Genomic DNA, 15731 nt, shown 5'->3' on the forward strand with positions numbered 1-15731 from the left:
AGTCTAAATGAAAACATTTAAGAAATTTTCCAAAATAAATAAACAAAAAGTTACACATCAGACTATCACACTATCAGTCGAGTTGTGGCCAAACCAATATTATTCTTGCCACGCCATGTCGGAGGCAGCACAGTGTTTAATAACATGTTTTTCCAGTCATGGTTGTGATTATATGTCACCCTTGCCCCCTCTCCCGCTGCTCTTTTATGTTAAAAATACATTATGTGCACATGTTTAAGCTCATTATGTGACAGAAGTGGTTGCAAAAGCTGTTTGCCATAATGTTGTTGTTGTTGTTTTGATATGTATCGTATCTGTATTTTGTCGTCCAACAAATTTGCTGGTTTTATTTGCTAACCTCTTGCTCAGCAATGACAGATTTCTTTTTTTGTCACATCAAAATCAACTTTTTTTGCTCATGCAAGTTCTTGCTACTTCAGCTCTCCCAACAATGGATGGAGGTCCTCAATCTCAGACATGAGATCTGAGCTATCTAGCCAGACAGATCTGAAGCAATTGATAGAGTCTGGCAACCCTGTCCTATCTCACACCATGCTCTACTGTGGACGGTAGAAGCGAAGGCCTTGAAAACCATTGCTGTCTCTCATGATAAAGCTGAGTCTCAAGGTCTATTACTTTCATATTGCATGAAGGTCAATAGTCTCTCTGTTGTCTTCCATCAACTTTTTGGTCTTGTACCCTCCCATACCTCAGGTTTCTGCAGGGCACAAGCTGTCTGCTAGGAACCCCTGGTGAAACTCCTAAAATCCAGGGTCACTGCTCGTTTCCATTCATTCATATGCCATATTTCGCTCACCTGTGGAACCAACTTCCTCAATCTGTTCAATCTCATTCTTCCCTGAAATCCATCAAGACAGCTGTTCAACACCATCTTAGGTCATCATCCATCACCGTGATCTTTTCTACCCTCATTAACCCTCCCTAAACCCACCTCTTTCCTAGTTTGCAGGTTATGAGGTTCCTCCCCCAATCCTCTTCAATTTTTTTTTTGTTCCATTTCTGCTTCTTCCCCATTTTTCCCTTCCACTTCTGTGAATGAGAGTTTACACCTGAAAACAGCTTATTCACCCGTGTTCTCCTCCCCCTCTTTTTGATTTTGTGCTTCCCTGTGTCTATTCTTCCTCCAGGTCTCCTTTACATTGACCCTCTACCCTGCTGTTGGTGTTCCGTCCCCTTCCCTCATTCCCACTGTTTATTTTGTTATTTTAAGTCCTGGTCATTTTGTGTTCTAGCTCCTCCACAAGCCTCGACTCAAACACTCAAAAATCAGTTAGTTTTTTTTCATAAAAATAATAAATTGTCTCAAGACGAGGTAATGTTCCTACTTCACATGATGTAATTATTTACTCTTCACAAGTTAGAGAGACACTGGGAATGTGCTAAGGCATATGATGTAGCTCTGATTTGCTGTACACAACATATTTCAGTTATAACAATGGATTGAAGACAGCATGAGTATCTCTGTATTAGGTACCTCCGAACATTACTTGTCAAAAATGCAAGTTTCATTCAAACTCGTTTCAACTTCTCCACCTAACCACATACCTCGAGGTTTCCATCAAACGCAGCATGGTGCAGTGCAGTACGCCCCAAACGGTCTGCTATGTTTATGTTTCCCAACAGCGGTGCAAGTGCCTCGGCACATTGCACCGTGCGGCTTGAAGCAGCCAGGTGCAAAGGTGTCAACCAGTGTTTGTCCCGAGCGTTCACGTCTGCGGCATGCTTCAGTAGGGTCATAACTGCAGCCTGTTGAATGCACAAATGAAACAAAACTCTTGTTTAAGATAAACACACCTATTCATTTTCCTCTTTTGATATAAAGTCAAATGCTCAAGTCATTTTGATACAAAGTCAAACGTTCCAGCACGGAGCCTCAAAAAATAAAAATAAACAAAACTTTCATTTTAAAATACTATTCAATTCAAACACCCTCCAAAAATCGTAAATGGTGGTGATTAGATTTACCCCCTTTTCCTTATATATTACATATATTCCCATTTCTTTGATCCTGACTTCTTTCTTCCCAAATCACTTTCTCTTTTCTTTCCATTGCTTGCCGACTCCAATCACCCATACTTTCCCCGCCCATACTCCAAAATTCTCCCTCGTTTCAATTCCAACCCCCTCTCCACCAACATAATTATATTCCTTCTACCTCCTTTGATCCACAAACTCAACAAAAACTAGAGCAAAGTCGATGGCACGTCTTCACAAATCCCCACACTTCCCACCTAAAGCAGCAAGGTTGAAAGATGGCAAAAATTTCCACCATGAATCACCCAATATTAAATTTTGAGTTAAATCCCCCCCTCCCCCATATAATCCCTGTGACACCAAGTCCCCACTCTCTGGGGCATAAACCATGGTTTAAATCCATAATAAAAATAAAAATAAAAATCGTTGCATATTTCATGTGTCCCCCAATGTTGATTGCATAGACAAGGTTTCATTTTTTTTTAATGTTTAAAAACATGATCATCATTGCATTTTTTTGGTGCTTGACCTTTTTACCCCACCCTTGGGGGTCAGGCCAAAAATGATAGTGTTTTGCATCTTCATGCCATGTGGTGATCATAACTATCAAGTTTGGTGAATTTCTGCACAACAGTTTAGGAGCGGACAGTAATTGTTCTGGAATTCAAGGTCATGTGACAGATCATAGAGCAATGGAGAACTACAAAAATAGAGCAGAACTTGCATGGCAAAAAGGATTGAAGGCCTGCTTATAAAAGTCCAAACAATAATAGAATCAGAATAGGAAGAGACCTACTACCTTTTCTAATCTCAAACAAAATGCACCTCTGCACACCTTTTTCAGACCCTCACCTTGCTCCTCTTTCCTACTGTCCCCACCCTTTCTCCTCAATATACTCTTGCCCCCACCCTTCTATTGCTCTACATTCTCCCCCCCCCACCCACCCTAACCTCCTAAACCCCGTCCCTTACACTTTCGCTCTCAATGGGTTTATGAAGGTTTTGCATGTATTAACAAAACTCAGGTGAATGCCAAATTACTAAGTATCAGATTTCATCCTGAGACGAAGTCTCAAATTGGGGGTCTTTTTTGCGCTCTTCACGTTTTTGTATTTTTTTCTTTTTATGAGCACTGAAATTTTTGAATGTACAAGTGATGTCTCCTAATGTTATTGTCCTGCATGTGATGCACATCAAAGCTCTACAATGAATCTTAAATTGCTGGAATGTGAACAAATAAAGATTTGCTTGTTTGCTTGCACAGTACGATAGAGGTCAAAACACCGCAATGAGAGATTTGATTTCTGAGGATCAAGGTGTGTTCTCATCATATTCTGACGTGCGAAGAGACCAAAGGAAAAAATATGGAAATGCACCCCGACAAAGTTCCTGCAAATGTTCAAAAATATCCCATAGGATATTGTACGACCACAAGGATATGCAGATGGAATGCCAGCCAAACGATCTGGAAAACTGGCACGCTCCATAATGGAACCCTGTCCACAGCACACAATGACTGAATTTTAATCAGATGAGATTCCTCCTGCAATGCAGTTAATGAAGATATATGCAAATACTGTATATCACATTTGCAAATGGACAAAGACACAAATGGACTAGAAGGGCACTCGGTAGAGCGCATACCTCCGCCACGTAATGCCTGATCCATGAGAACATATCGAGCGCAATACATTTTTGAAATAAGATGCTATACAGGACTATATCGTTTTTGGCCCTATCTCTCAATGGTGAAAAGTCACTTTAAAAATGAAATAACTCTCGTATCCAGATCCGGTTTCGGATCTTCACCTAAATTGAATCAATTCGTCGTGATCACACACCCGACGTGTCCACAAAGTTTCATCTGAATCCGTCCACAACTTTTTGAGATATAGTGCTATATATCGTTTTTGGCCATCTCTCAATGGTGAAGGAATCACTTAAAAATTCTCGTATCCGGATTTTCACCAAAATTGAATCAATTCGTCCTTGTCATACATGCAACCTGTCCACCAAGTTTCAGCCGAATCAGTCCATAACTTTTTGAGATATCCTGCACACAGACAGACAGACAGACAGATAGGGGTGAAAACATAACCTCCATCCACTTTAGGTGGCAGAGGTAATAATTAAAAAGCTCCTCAGGGAGTAGATAGCGAGATCACACGGTCTGTAAAATTTTGACTATCATTTAAAATGTCATGCAAATGGATAAAAGGAAGGATGCAGCTGCCTCCATCTTGGCGACATAAACAGCATCAACAAAAAGATGCCATTGTCAGAGCTATCGACAGTGCAAAAGAGGAGTTCTTAACAAGCAGAAGTACGATGAAAGCGCATCAATTGTTTTACTCTGGTAGTATTGTGCACCATGCAGAACACATTTCATTGCTGCCCTCATTCCTGAGGTGGCACAGGACCATTATTTTCAGAAGGTGGATGGAGGTTATGTTTTCACCCCTGTTTGTCTGCCTGTGAGCAAGAATATCTCAAAAAGTTATGGATGGATTTGGAGAAAAACTTGGTGGACACGTTGGGTGCGTGAAAAGGATGAATTGATTCAATTTTGGTGAAGATGCGGATCCAGATCTGGCCCATCGGTGAGATACAACACGTAAACTGTTCAGCCTAGCGGAGGTATTCTTCAATGGAAAGAAATGCATGAAAGGACTGACTCAGGAGAGTATTTTATGGGTTTATCCCTCCTGAAATGTTTAATTGCAAAAATAAAGCTGCATTCCATCCAGCTTAGAAAAGAACATTATGAGGTAACTGTTAGAATGCTCATCAAACAAAATGACCGATGACATATTACCGAGATGGCATGCAAAGCTTAAGGGGGAAATCACTGAAAGACTGACTAAAGAGCCTGCATATTTTTGGATAAAAAGGAGAGATTTCATTGGCTGAGTTTGTTGTTGCTGTCAATCATGGTTCAAGTTGGCTGCATTACATTGATTACCAACTGGAAAAAAAAACAAGATTGCTGAACTCTGCTTTTATTGGGAATCCAGGAGAGCATGGTGTTGCATGGCTTCCTTTATTCAGACACACAGGTGGCTGACAAGGCAGAACAAGGGCTGCTCAGAGATATTCTTACCTGTGTGATTCTAAGCCTGGTCATTGGACAGCCTCTGGGCTTTTCCTAACCCAAAGCGACAGGAGCTTTCAGGCTCTGATACACAGTTCCTTCCCTTCACTGCTGTTCTTCTTCATTTCTAGTTAATAATATTTTAAAATTGTGTACTGAAATGCTGGACCTTCAATTTCATCAACATTGAATCAGTTGCTCCACAACTTGTTTCTAAGCAGTGTAAGTATACGGCAAAGTGTGCAAGTTATTGACAGGTCAAACAAACAAACGAGATGTTGTGCAGAGCATGACACGTTTGAAATCTCCAAAACAAATCTGACCTCAAAAATAATTGGTGGTTGAATTCAGTGATCTGATATGCAAATCCTCTTCAAATTTCAAATCAATGGGATGAAAATTGACAATCTTAGAAATATGGCCCCTGCCCACTTTTTGACCTATGTTAACCTCAAAAGTACATATTTGTTGAATTCAGTGATCAAATAGAGTTCATGCAAATCTTCCTCAAATTTCAGTGAATGGGATGAAAATTGGGGATTTTAGAAATGTTACAAAGTTGTTGACCTTTTGACCTCAAAAACAGGATTCTTACTTATGACGAACTCTACCAGGTGGTGAAATTTCATGAAGATCAGTTTAAAAATATGACCTGTCCGTGGTTGACATACAAACAAGCAAGCAAGCAAACAGTCAAACAGACAGAATTACGCACAAGCCCAACCATTATACTTGAAAAATATTCGATTTTTGAAAGTAACTAGAAAGATATCATACAGAGCATGATACTTGTGAAATCCATAAAACAAATTTGACCTCAAAAATAATTGACTGGTTGAATTCAGTGACCCGATATGCAAATCCTATTCAAATTTCAAGTTAATCGGATGAAAATTGAGAGATTTTTAGAAATCTGATAAAGTTGTTGACCTATGGCCTATGCTGCATTCAAAAACAAAAAGCTTCTTCCTCATGACGAACTCTACGAGGTGGTGAAGTTTCGTAAAGATCAGTTTGAAATTATAACCTGTAGGCGATTGACATACAAACAAACAAATAAAAACCAATGTCACCCCCAGGGTGACCAGTATCTTGCCAAAATGTGAACATGAGTGACTTATTTATTCGATTAAAGTTACTCAAAAAATAAGGGTTTCGTCGACCTTGATGCTTGACATTTTTGTGACCTTGACCTTTATATTTTCATATGGTTAATGGTATCTCTCCAGGACCATTGTACATGAAATATCAAGAGATTTTGATGAGAACTGAGGAAATAAAATTTTCATGAAAAATCCGTTTTTTCGTCATGACGTCATTTGATGACGTCATAGCGTCAAACTTTTGACAGATCTGGAAAGCACTTATCAAGCGCTTTCATATGAGGTATTACTCGATATGGTATCTGAGATTTCAAAATTTGACCTTGGGGTCAAAAACTTTCAACCTCCAGCGCTAACCATGAAGGTCAAGGCCGATCGCCACCAAAAATTAATCAGCTGAGCGCCAGACCATGAACTATATTCCCATGAAGTTTGAAGACAATCCGATCAAAATTACTCAAAAATTAAGGGTTTCGTTGACTCCCCTGATTTGTGACAGTGACCTTGACCTTTGACCTTGACAATTTTATGCGCTGAAAGGGACCTCTATAGGACTCTAATATGCAAAGTTACAAAAATTTCCAATGATAACTGTGCTCTGCAGAGTGATCGATACGTGAATACAGACAAACAAAAAAAAATCATACAAGCTGACTAACATATCCTGCAAAAACTTCGTTTTGGCAAGATAACAAGAAAGACATGGCGTGTGTAATACAAACAAAATCGATAAAACAAGTTTGACTTCAGAATTGGTGGTTGAAATCAATGAACAAATATGTAATTCCTCTTGAAATTTCAAGTCAACTGGATGAAAACAGACAATTTTTAAAATTCAGCCGAAGTTGACATTTTGGCCTATGTTGACCTCAAAAACACTTGTTCGTTGAATTCAATGACCTTATCCTGTTCAAATTTCTCGTCAATTGGATGAAAATTGAGGATTTTAGAAATTTGACGAAGTTGACCTTTGCCCTATATTGACGTTTTGACCTTTTTAACCTCAACAATGATAGTCTTCTTCCTTATGACGAACTCTACCAAGTGGTGACCCTGAAGTTTTGGTGAAGTTTTGTGAAGATCGGTTTTAAAATATTCCCTGTAGGTGATTGACATACAAACAAACAAGAAAGATGTTGTGCATAGCATGATACTTGCGAAATTCAGAAAACAAATTTGACCTTAAAAAAAAAAATTGGTGGTTGAATTCAATGACCAAATATGCAAATCCACTTAAACTTTCAAGTCAATCGGATGAAAATTGAGGATTTTAGAAATTTGACGAAGTTGTTGACCTTTGGCCTACATTGACCTTTTGACCTCAAAAGCAATTGGCTTCTTGCTTATGACGAATTGCACGTTTCACCAAACAATGAAAGCCAAAACATCTGTATCAATACAAACAACAGATGTCATTTGTCATCTGTTGTTTGTCAAACAAACAACAGATGTCATTTACTTTTGCCTGTGGTGGGAAAGCTACAGAGTAAAGGAATGAATTGAACATTAATTTTACCACATCATCAATTAATGTATTAACTTTTGATCAAACACAGATCCACATTTAGATAATGCACCTCACTGCGGGATGCACACGCGCGATGTAGGGGGGTCAACCACTGGCTGTCCTTGGCATTCACTCGAGCACCTGAAGCACAAGTATGGGTATTTACAAAAGATGGCAAGTATGCTTTTACATTGCAACGCCTGATTTTAAATTGCAGTTTTAAACAAAGGCAAACAAAGACCTTGCATACAAAAAAAAAATTCTCACAAGCAATATAATTACAGGCCAAGTTCACGAAACCTTCCCTGCTATTTGTCTCATCATCTCTGATGGTCTTAAAGCAACACCAGGGACCATTTTACCTGAGAGTATGAGCAGTTCAATGATGTCAGGGTCACCCAGGAAGGCTGCGGCATGAAGTGGAGTTCTTTTGTCCATATCCTGACAGTGGCACACATGGTCACATGTAATCGTACACAGGACAGATGGCAAGAACGTCCTATCAAGTATGGTAAAAACTATAATAGTTGATAAATACATTTTTGAACATCATTCAAAACTAAATCGAGGAACTTGTACATGACATGAAGGACAATGGTGTTGTGGCAAAACGAATTACCAATGAATATGACGGGATGATCAAGATACAGTTAGTGTCACAACACAAGTTGGCCTAACATTTGATCAATCGACGATTCGGTTGGGATGGACTGATTATTCATCTTTGGTCTTTTATTATGGTAGACGAGTGAATGGAGATCTACATTTTAAATATGAACTTGAATGTTTGTTTTTATGGTTCAAAAACTTTTAAAAACTACCGAACCAAATGCAAGCAAAGTTTGCATGTTTCCTAAGCGTACCTCAAGTATGGTTTTGTCAGGGTAGCATATCTGGGGGAGTTCAAGGTCGGGGGGGGGGGGAGACCCCCAATTTTCTTCATGTAAATGTGCATCAGAACGCGCCACCGGTGTTAGTCAGTATTACAAGTCATCTTCTCATGCAAAGAAAGTTGAAATTACTTGATAATATTCATTACGGTGATGATGAAATCTGAGTCAGAAAAATTCTAAATTTTCAAAAAGTTTCATGTCACTCATTTTGAGCCGAGGTTCAAACAACGGCGTGCAACACAGCTTCGCAGCGAAGCCGGAGTGATTTTTGCTCGCGCCATGTAGAAGCAGCAAGGATGGTTGATGAAGGTGGTGATTGCCGACTTCCAAGCAGATGGAAGATTAACTTGGGCAAAGGATAGGGTGAATGGAGCAGAATGTTTGTGAATTACAACATGTTTTCAATTGATTAAATCAGTCAGCGAAGCTACCGGTAAAAATGCCGAGTCAAAGATAAAAGTGATTTCGTTCTTTTTTCCTGAGTTTAACATGGCCCAACAAAAGTCAGCTGCTTTGTGACAGGAAACATCTTGATGTGGATTTTTTATGCTGTATATATCTATTTTTAAGCTTACCTGGAATATAAAATCCAGATAAGGTATTGCCATCGTGCACAGTCAGTCCTCTGTCCGTCTGTCCATCTCCTATTTCGACTTCTTCGGCCAAACTGCTGGGCCGATCCGGCTGAAACTTGGCAGCAACGTTCCTCTCCTGACTCGTAACAGGAATTGCAAAGGTCGTTCCGGTTACATGACTAAGAAGGTCAAAATGTCCAACTTCGTAAATTTCTTCAAAAATCTTCTCCAGACCCACCGGTCAGAATGCTACCAATTTGGGTTACAACACAATAGGCCAGGGTCCAGTGGTCTTTTATTTTATTTTTTTAACAGGCACTTAAGCTCATGGAGGAGCTGTAACATAAATCATGCAGACATGCAGACGGATACATGAGAACACCAGACTTTACTTTCACACAAACACAGACTTTCAGATTGGGGGAAAGTGATGTCACGTGTTGCAGTGACATCATCTTTATGACATCCATTTTCTCTCCACACTCAGCTTGGCAACTGAGGAGGAATTTCTTTCTCTCCATTGATGCCAACCTCATGTTGATTTTCCGTTCTCTATTCTTTAAATGCTGAACATCAAACAAGGAAGCAACACGTAGCATTATGAAAGTCTTTGGTAAGAATCGGTCGGGGTACGAACCGCCGATCTTCCAGACTCAGAGCGGATGCTCGAACCATTAGGCCACATTGACCGACGTTTCCATGGAAAAGAAGATGTAGCCATTTACACGGATGGGCCACATCAGCAATGCAAGCATTGTGAACTGGTCCAAGGAAGAAAATGGCAATTAAGGCTTTCTTTTATCGTCACACAGCTTCTACGGCAGGTGTTGTACATGATGATCACTTTATTGTGATCTGCATGTGAAACACATGACTAATAAATCATAAGAGAAAGAAAGGATTTACTTGGACAATCATTACTGCACCTATCATCAAAAACTGACAGGTAAAACAGCTTTTTCTCCCACAGAAGCTTTTGCTGTGCTGTAAACTGGTTTAAGCCATTAAAATTAAGAAATTATACTTCACAAAGGCCAACCAGCATGAACACTGAATGAGCAGCTACAAAACCTATTTACACACGACAACATTGATGTTTTGGGAATCCTTCCTGCACATTTCACCATCATTGATTGCAAAGTCTTTATGGCTGTTCATTCCAGTGAAGCTTTAAATGAAATTTGAATCCATTTTCTTTAACATAGCTAGAATTAGAATACCCTCTCTAAAGCTGCCAATTATTCTCAGCGTCAATATATCACATGAGGGCTTATCATCAGATATTATGGTGATGGGGAAGGGTGAGAGAGCAAAAGAGGATGAGATGGATTTAACATTTATGTGCACAGTGCATGCATGCGCACGCACGGAATCACATGCACCAATAAGATGACAAACTGAAATAAATTGTCAGGTAAATAATGAGTTAGTGATGAAGAGGGTGGGGAGAGGGTTGGGATTCTTGTGCTCCAATGCTCCCCAGCAGTATTATGAACGACCAAATAAGAGGTTTGGATTCATAACCAAGGCAGAAAATAGGACTGTTCAAATCTGATCCGGCACTGCCGAGTGGGAGGGAAGGGGGTTGGTTACCTCGGGGGAGCTGCCTAGCTGGGTGAGCTTTTCCCGGCGGTAGTTTCGGGGCATGTTGGACATTGAAAAGCTATGGCGCTATTGGCCTCAATGTCCGTGCAGCTCTGCCGGACCCCACATCCCAACATACATTTTATAGAGAGTTGTCTGGAAGCCTCAAAACGGACTTCAAGGTCAACATTTGGTAGCTTAAAACCTTGCCCATATTCTTAAGTACATACACCCAAAATGTGGGACCACTAGGTGATACGGTTTGGCCATGAAAGCATAATGTACAAACACACACTTGGCAATATTCATAGAGATATGTATGAGTTTATGCAAAATCCTTTCTTAAACGAATATGCGAAGACACATGGGTCTTTCTTAAACTCCAAGACACATGGGTGAATCGATGAAACGGACATCTCCAGAAACGACAAACAAAACAAAAAAACAAAAACATGATTGTAGGAGGCAGATATCCATTGCAACAAGTACAGTATTATACTATGATGAAGCTTTGACTCATATTTTACACAAAACAAAATGAAGAGCAACTCTTTGTCCTTCGTACACAGCACAAGGCTGAGGCATTGGCTGAGGGCACTGCTATGCCACTTATGCAATGCCCTTATTACCAGTACACGAGTACTCATTTCACCGACCTCGGTAGGATGACAAGCTGAGTCAACCCCACCTGGTGTTAATTCAATGGTTAATTGGCTTAAACTCAGAACCCGAAGATCCCAAGCCAGCTACCGTAAATGCTGAGCCAACACTAGGCTTCTAAAGAGCTACTGATAACAAACTGTGTCAATGGATGGTGAAATAATGCTACACAGCGGATAAACATGGAATTACAATAATGCAAACATCGTGCTTTGGATGAAATAGTGTGGGGGGGAGGGGAGTGTCGTATGTGCAGACAAATTACAAATCACAACAGACAAGTCATATGTTGAGAAAAAAGTGAAACCAATCATTGCCAAAGCAATCAATTTTTTTATTTATTTTAATTTTGATGGTGATCATTCTTCTTACAAGTCAAGTCCGGCCATTGACTTACTGATCACCAACCAAAGTGAGAAAAGCACCGACTCAGCAAGACCAACATTCCCAGCATCATCGACATTGCTCACCATGTTAATCTTTTGTTTTCCTGTCAGAGACTCGTGATCAAAAAATGCTGCACAAACCAGGTGCTCTCCGTCAGCACAGCTCGTAAAGCATCCCTGCTCCTTGCATGTATAATTGTGTAAAGGCCCGGTCACACCTTGACGTTTTAGCCAGCGATGGCAACGTATTAAAATGTATGTAAAACGCTGGCTTACGTTGAACTTTTGATGTTTTTTTTTAAAGATTCGGACGTATTCATAGCGACTTGGTCTTATGTATAATGCATTGGTAATGGACACAGAACGTTTCGTTGTGTTATAGATAACTTATACCAACGAATGCTGAACCTGTTGTCGGCCTACACAACCGATGCCCAACGATAGTCTAACTTAGGCATAGCGCGTTGCATGCATCGCCGACGATGTCGTAACGTAGCCTATTAAAAGGCTGATGCACAACGATTCGAATCATAACTGCCATAGAAATGGAAGTGACAACATCGCGGTCACACCTTGGCGATCTTGCCAGCGTATGCCGACCTAAGAAAAATGTGTCTAAAACGCTGGGGCACGTCAAATACGGTATGAGTAAGTTTGGTATACGTGAGTAGAACGCTAAATACGCTATCATACGTCGTAGTAAGTAGAGTACGTCAAGAAATTTTAAACATGTTCAAAATTTTACGACGTACTCGGCGTATGACACACGTTCCGCATGCGATGGGGATAAGTTTTACACACGATATGTGGACGCTTACACACGTCCACAAAGGCTACTTATAAGCTACTCATAAGTCGAAACACGTCGCGGTAATGTCTTTTTTACGCGAAACTTATTTCTAACTTATGTTTGACGTGCTTTGAACCAATTCTTTACGTAGTCCCAACACACGTCGACGTATGTAGACGTATTCCAATGACGTCTTCCGGTCGACACAAAAAAATAAATTAACTAGTTTCTAGCTTACAACTGCCATATAAAGACGTGTTCCCAGCGGTTTTGGGAACTGGTATATAAAAATGGTGTTCATAAAAGGGGAACCCAACAGTGTTTTCGAGTCCTTTTTGAGTCGATGTCCATGTCAGCAGTAACAGTATCAGTAGTAGTTTGTTCATGTTGGCAGTAGTAGGTGAGTGTGAGGGGGAGGGTGTGGGTTATGATGGATCCTCCTTGCGTCCGCGTGTCCACGGGTAGGAGACATCTTTGCACCATTGTTCGAAGTTCTTCGCGGCTAATTTTTTATGGGGCTTTTTCAACAATGAGCTATGGCTTGTTTTTACGATTTAGGTCTATTCATAACGGGTTGCACAAATGCACAATGAACTAATAATGTGCATAGAGCGCTTTGATTACTTATAGATACGATATACCAACGAATAATTATCGTGAAGCCGGCGTTCACAAACTATGCCCAACGATAGCCTAACTTATCCATATCGTGCGGCAGTTTATCTTTGCCGGTGACGTAGGGTTTGCTATTCATAGGCTGCCACTCAACGATTTAAATGGCTGCATCTCCACTATTGAAAGTAGACGCTTGCGCTCAACAATTCGATTTTTTTTTTACACTCAACGACTTTTAAACGGTACCACTCAGCTATTTTCATTGTTTACAATGAACGATTTAAATTGCTGTCACTCGCCTTTGTTTTTTGACGCTGGGGTTTTGAAATTTGAAGCGTTTCTTCTGAACGTGTTAAAACGCTCAAACTCGACGATTTTAAATAGACGCTGCCGATGGACAATTGGAATCATAGCCAAGCTAGACATCGAAGTGTGAACATCCTCGTCATGCCGAAGAAAAGTTTGAAGAATGCTGCAAATAAGTGTCCTGGCCGTGGCCGTGGATGCTGACGCAAGGACGATCCGTTATACCGACGTCTTTCAGCTTATGAGTAACTTAAAAGTAGCGTCTGTCGATGTGTGGCAACGATCGCGTAACGTGCCAACAACACGTTAATCATAGGTTAGAAATAAGTTTCGGGTACACTAAACATTACCTCGGCGTGTCTCAACTTATGATTAACTTACAAGTAGCATGTGTTGACGTCTGTCAACGATCGCAGACCGTGCATACAACTTGTGGCCAGCGTAGCGAAACGTGAGTCATACGCCGGCATACGTCGTGAAATTTCAAGCATGAAAAAATTTGAGGACAACCAAAAAGTACAACGTTTAAAGCCAGCGTACAACGACATCTGGCAGTGTTTTTCAGCGTGCTCTCAATGTTATCAAAACTTACCCATAACGTATTCAACGTGTGCCAGCGTTTTAGAAAAAAATCCAAAAATTGGCATACGTTGGCTAAAACGTCAAGGTGTGACCGGGCCTTTACAAAGGGTACAGGACGACAGTGGAATAGGTACGCACACCTGCTTCTGAGCTGTCTAGCCTGGGTTTGAATCTCAGCACAGCAATAAACTGTCATCCTTGTCTCTCACAGGCAGAGTGGGGCATAAATGTGTGTGCCGTCCCTCAGATGGACGCTAAAATGGGTGGCCGTCCTGTCTGCCGGCATTAGTTGGTGGGTGTTAAAGATCCAACAAAGTCTTTTGCAAAGAGTAGCCACCTTGAACAAATTACAAATTCCTGCACTAACCTACAGAGGGCAATGGATCATCGGCACAGCCACGCCCTCAGCAAATGACGCTACTCATAGCAACGTGCTGCAGATGAAAGGGGGAGGGGAAGGTCGTGGAATCACTTCTACATCCATAAAATCAAAATAACTCCAACCAGAAGTGGTAGGGCATCATTAATAAAGTTTTGCCAATTTTCATCTCTGTAGGGATATATATTGTTGCGAATTCGCGCCCGCCGACGTGCGATCGGCCACGTGACTCGAATCGCGGCACGTCGCCCACCGGACGGACAATTCTGTCGTGACCCTCTCGGACTAACGCCGGGAGCCAGTCACGGGTGGGCCTTTCGGCCTCACCACGATCGTGCCAATCGGCCACCCGCGTGGGATAGGATTGTTCGCCAAACTCGACCTACCTAAGTACCCACGCGGCTGGTAGACTGGGCGATCGCACCTCGCCGCAGGTCGACTCCGGACACGGGGCGCTTAAGCGATCCGTTCCGTACTATTGGGATAACCGAGCGGTGTTATCGTCGGCCTCGACGGTTCCGATTAATTATCGGGCGTATTAAGCCCACTACCAACCCTTTACGTGAAGCAAGATGGAGATTCAAACGAAGGAAAGGACGCAGCGAAACGGGGAACAATGCAACATGCAAGCACTTTATTTACATGACACACGCAGAGCACACATATAGCAATTAAAACAATTATGCACAAAAAGCAAATGTAACAAAAGAAACAATGACGCAGAGATACTACCGAATAAGACCGACACACGGCAACACTTAACAGTTTTACTTCACCAGACTGGCGCCACACACACACGTTTACACAGAACCCAAAAGAAATGGAAGTCGCAACTTCCCTGAGCGTGTCGAGTCCCTCTCCGACGTCCGTCGACGGGGTCCCGCCTGGCCGCGACTCCGTGCCCGAGCGTGGTAGGTGAGTCCTCTCCTGCGTGCCTCGCGCCTGCACGTGTTGGCCACTCGACGGTACGGACGGGGTTTTAGGGAAACGGACGGGGTTTGTTCGGCGCTGTTTTCCGCGCTCGTGCACGGGTCAACGAAGCAAGGCAGGAACCACAAGCTCGCGACTCGAGCCAGAAGACGACCATGAAGACCAACCCTCGACTAACCACTCACTCCAACTCTCGACCAACCAACCCAACAACCAACGTCCTCTTGACCAACCAACCCAACAACCAACGACCTCTTGACCAACCACTTCTTGACCAACCACTTCTCGACCAACGACTCTTGACCAACCAACCCAACTACCCTCAAGGTCCGTCC

The 15731-nt window shown here is 41.6% G+C and overlaps 1 protein-coding gene across 7 annotated transcripts in view; it reads right to left on the reverse strand.

Moving 5' to 3' along the window:
* LOC147032891 (serine/threonine-protein phosphatase 6 regulatory ankyrin repeat subunit B-like) overlaps positions 1-15731 on the reverse strand; it is a 127973-nt gene that overhangs the window by 77907 nt on the left and 34335 nt on the right. For all 7 annotated transcript variants that reach the window (XR_015055395.1, XR_015055396.1, XM_085870877.1 and 4 more), the window contains 3 exons: positions 8059-8137; positions 7767-7837; positions 1567-1767 (listed from right to left, as the gene is read on the reverse strand). Coding sequence is in view for 5 of the 7 variants with exons in the window: in XM_085870877.1 (XP_085727003.1) it covers positions 1567-1767; positions 7767-7837; positions 8059-8137 (351 nt within the window). In the remaining 2 variants the exon portion in view is untranslated. The remainder of the gene's footprint in view (positions 1-1566; positions 1768-7766; positions 7838-8058; positions 8138-15731) is intronic.

The sequence above is a fragment of the Eptatretus burgeri genome, chromosome 2 (assembly GCF_056783735.1).
Source record: "Eptatretus burgeri isolate ZD-2024b chromosome 2, Ebu_testis_v1, whole genome shotgun sequence".
NCBI lineage: Eukaryota > Metazoa > Chordata > Myxini > Myxiniformes > Myxinidae > Eptatretus > Eptatretus burgeri.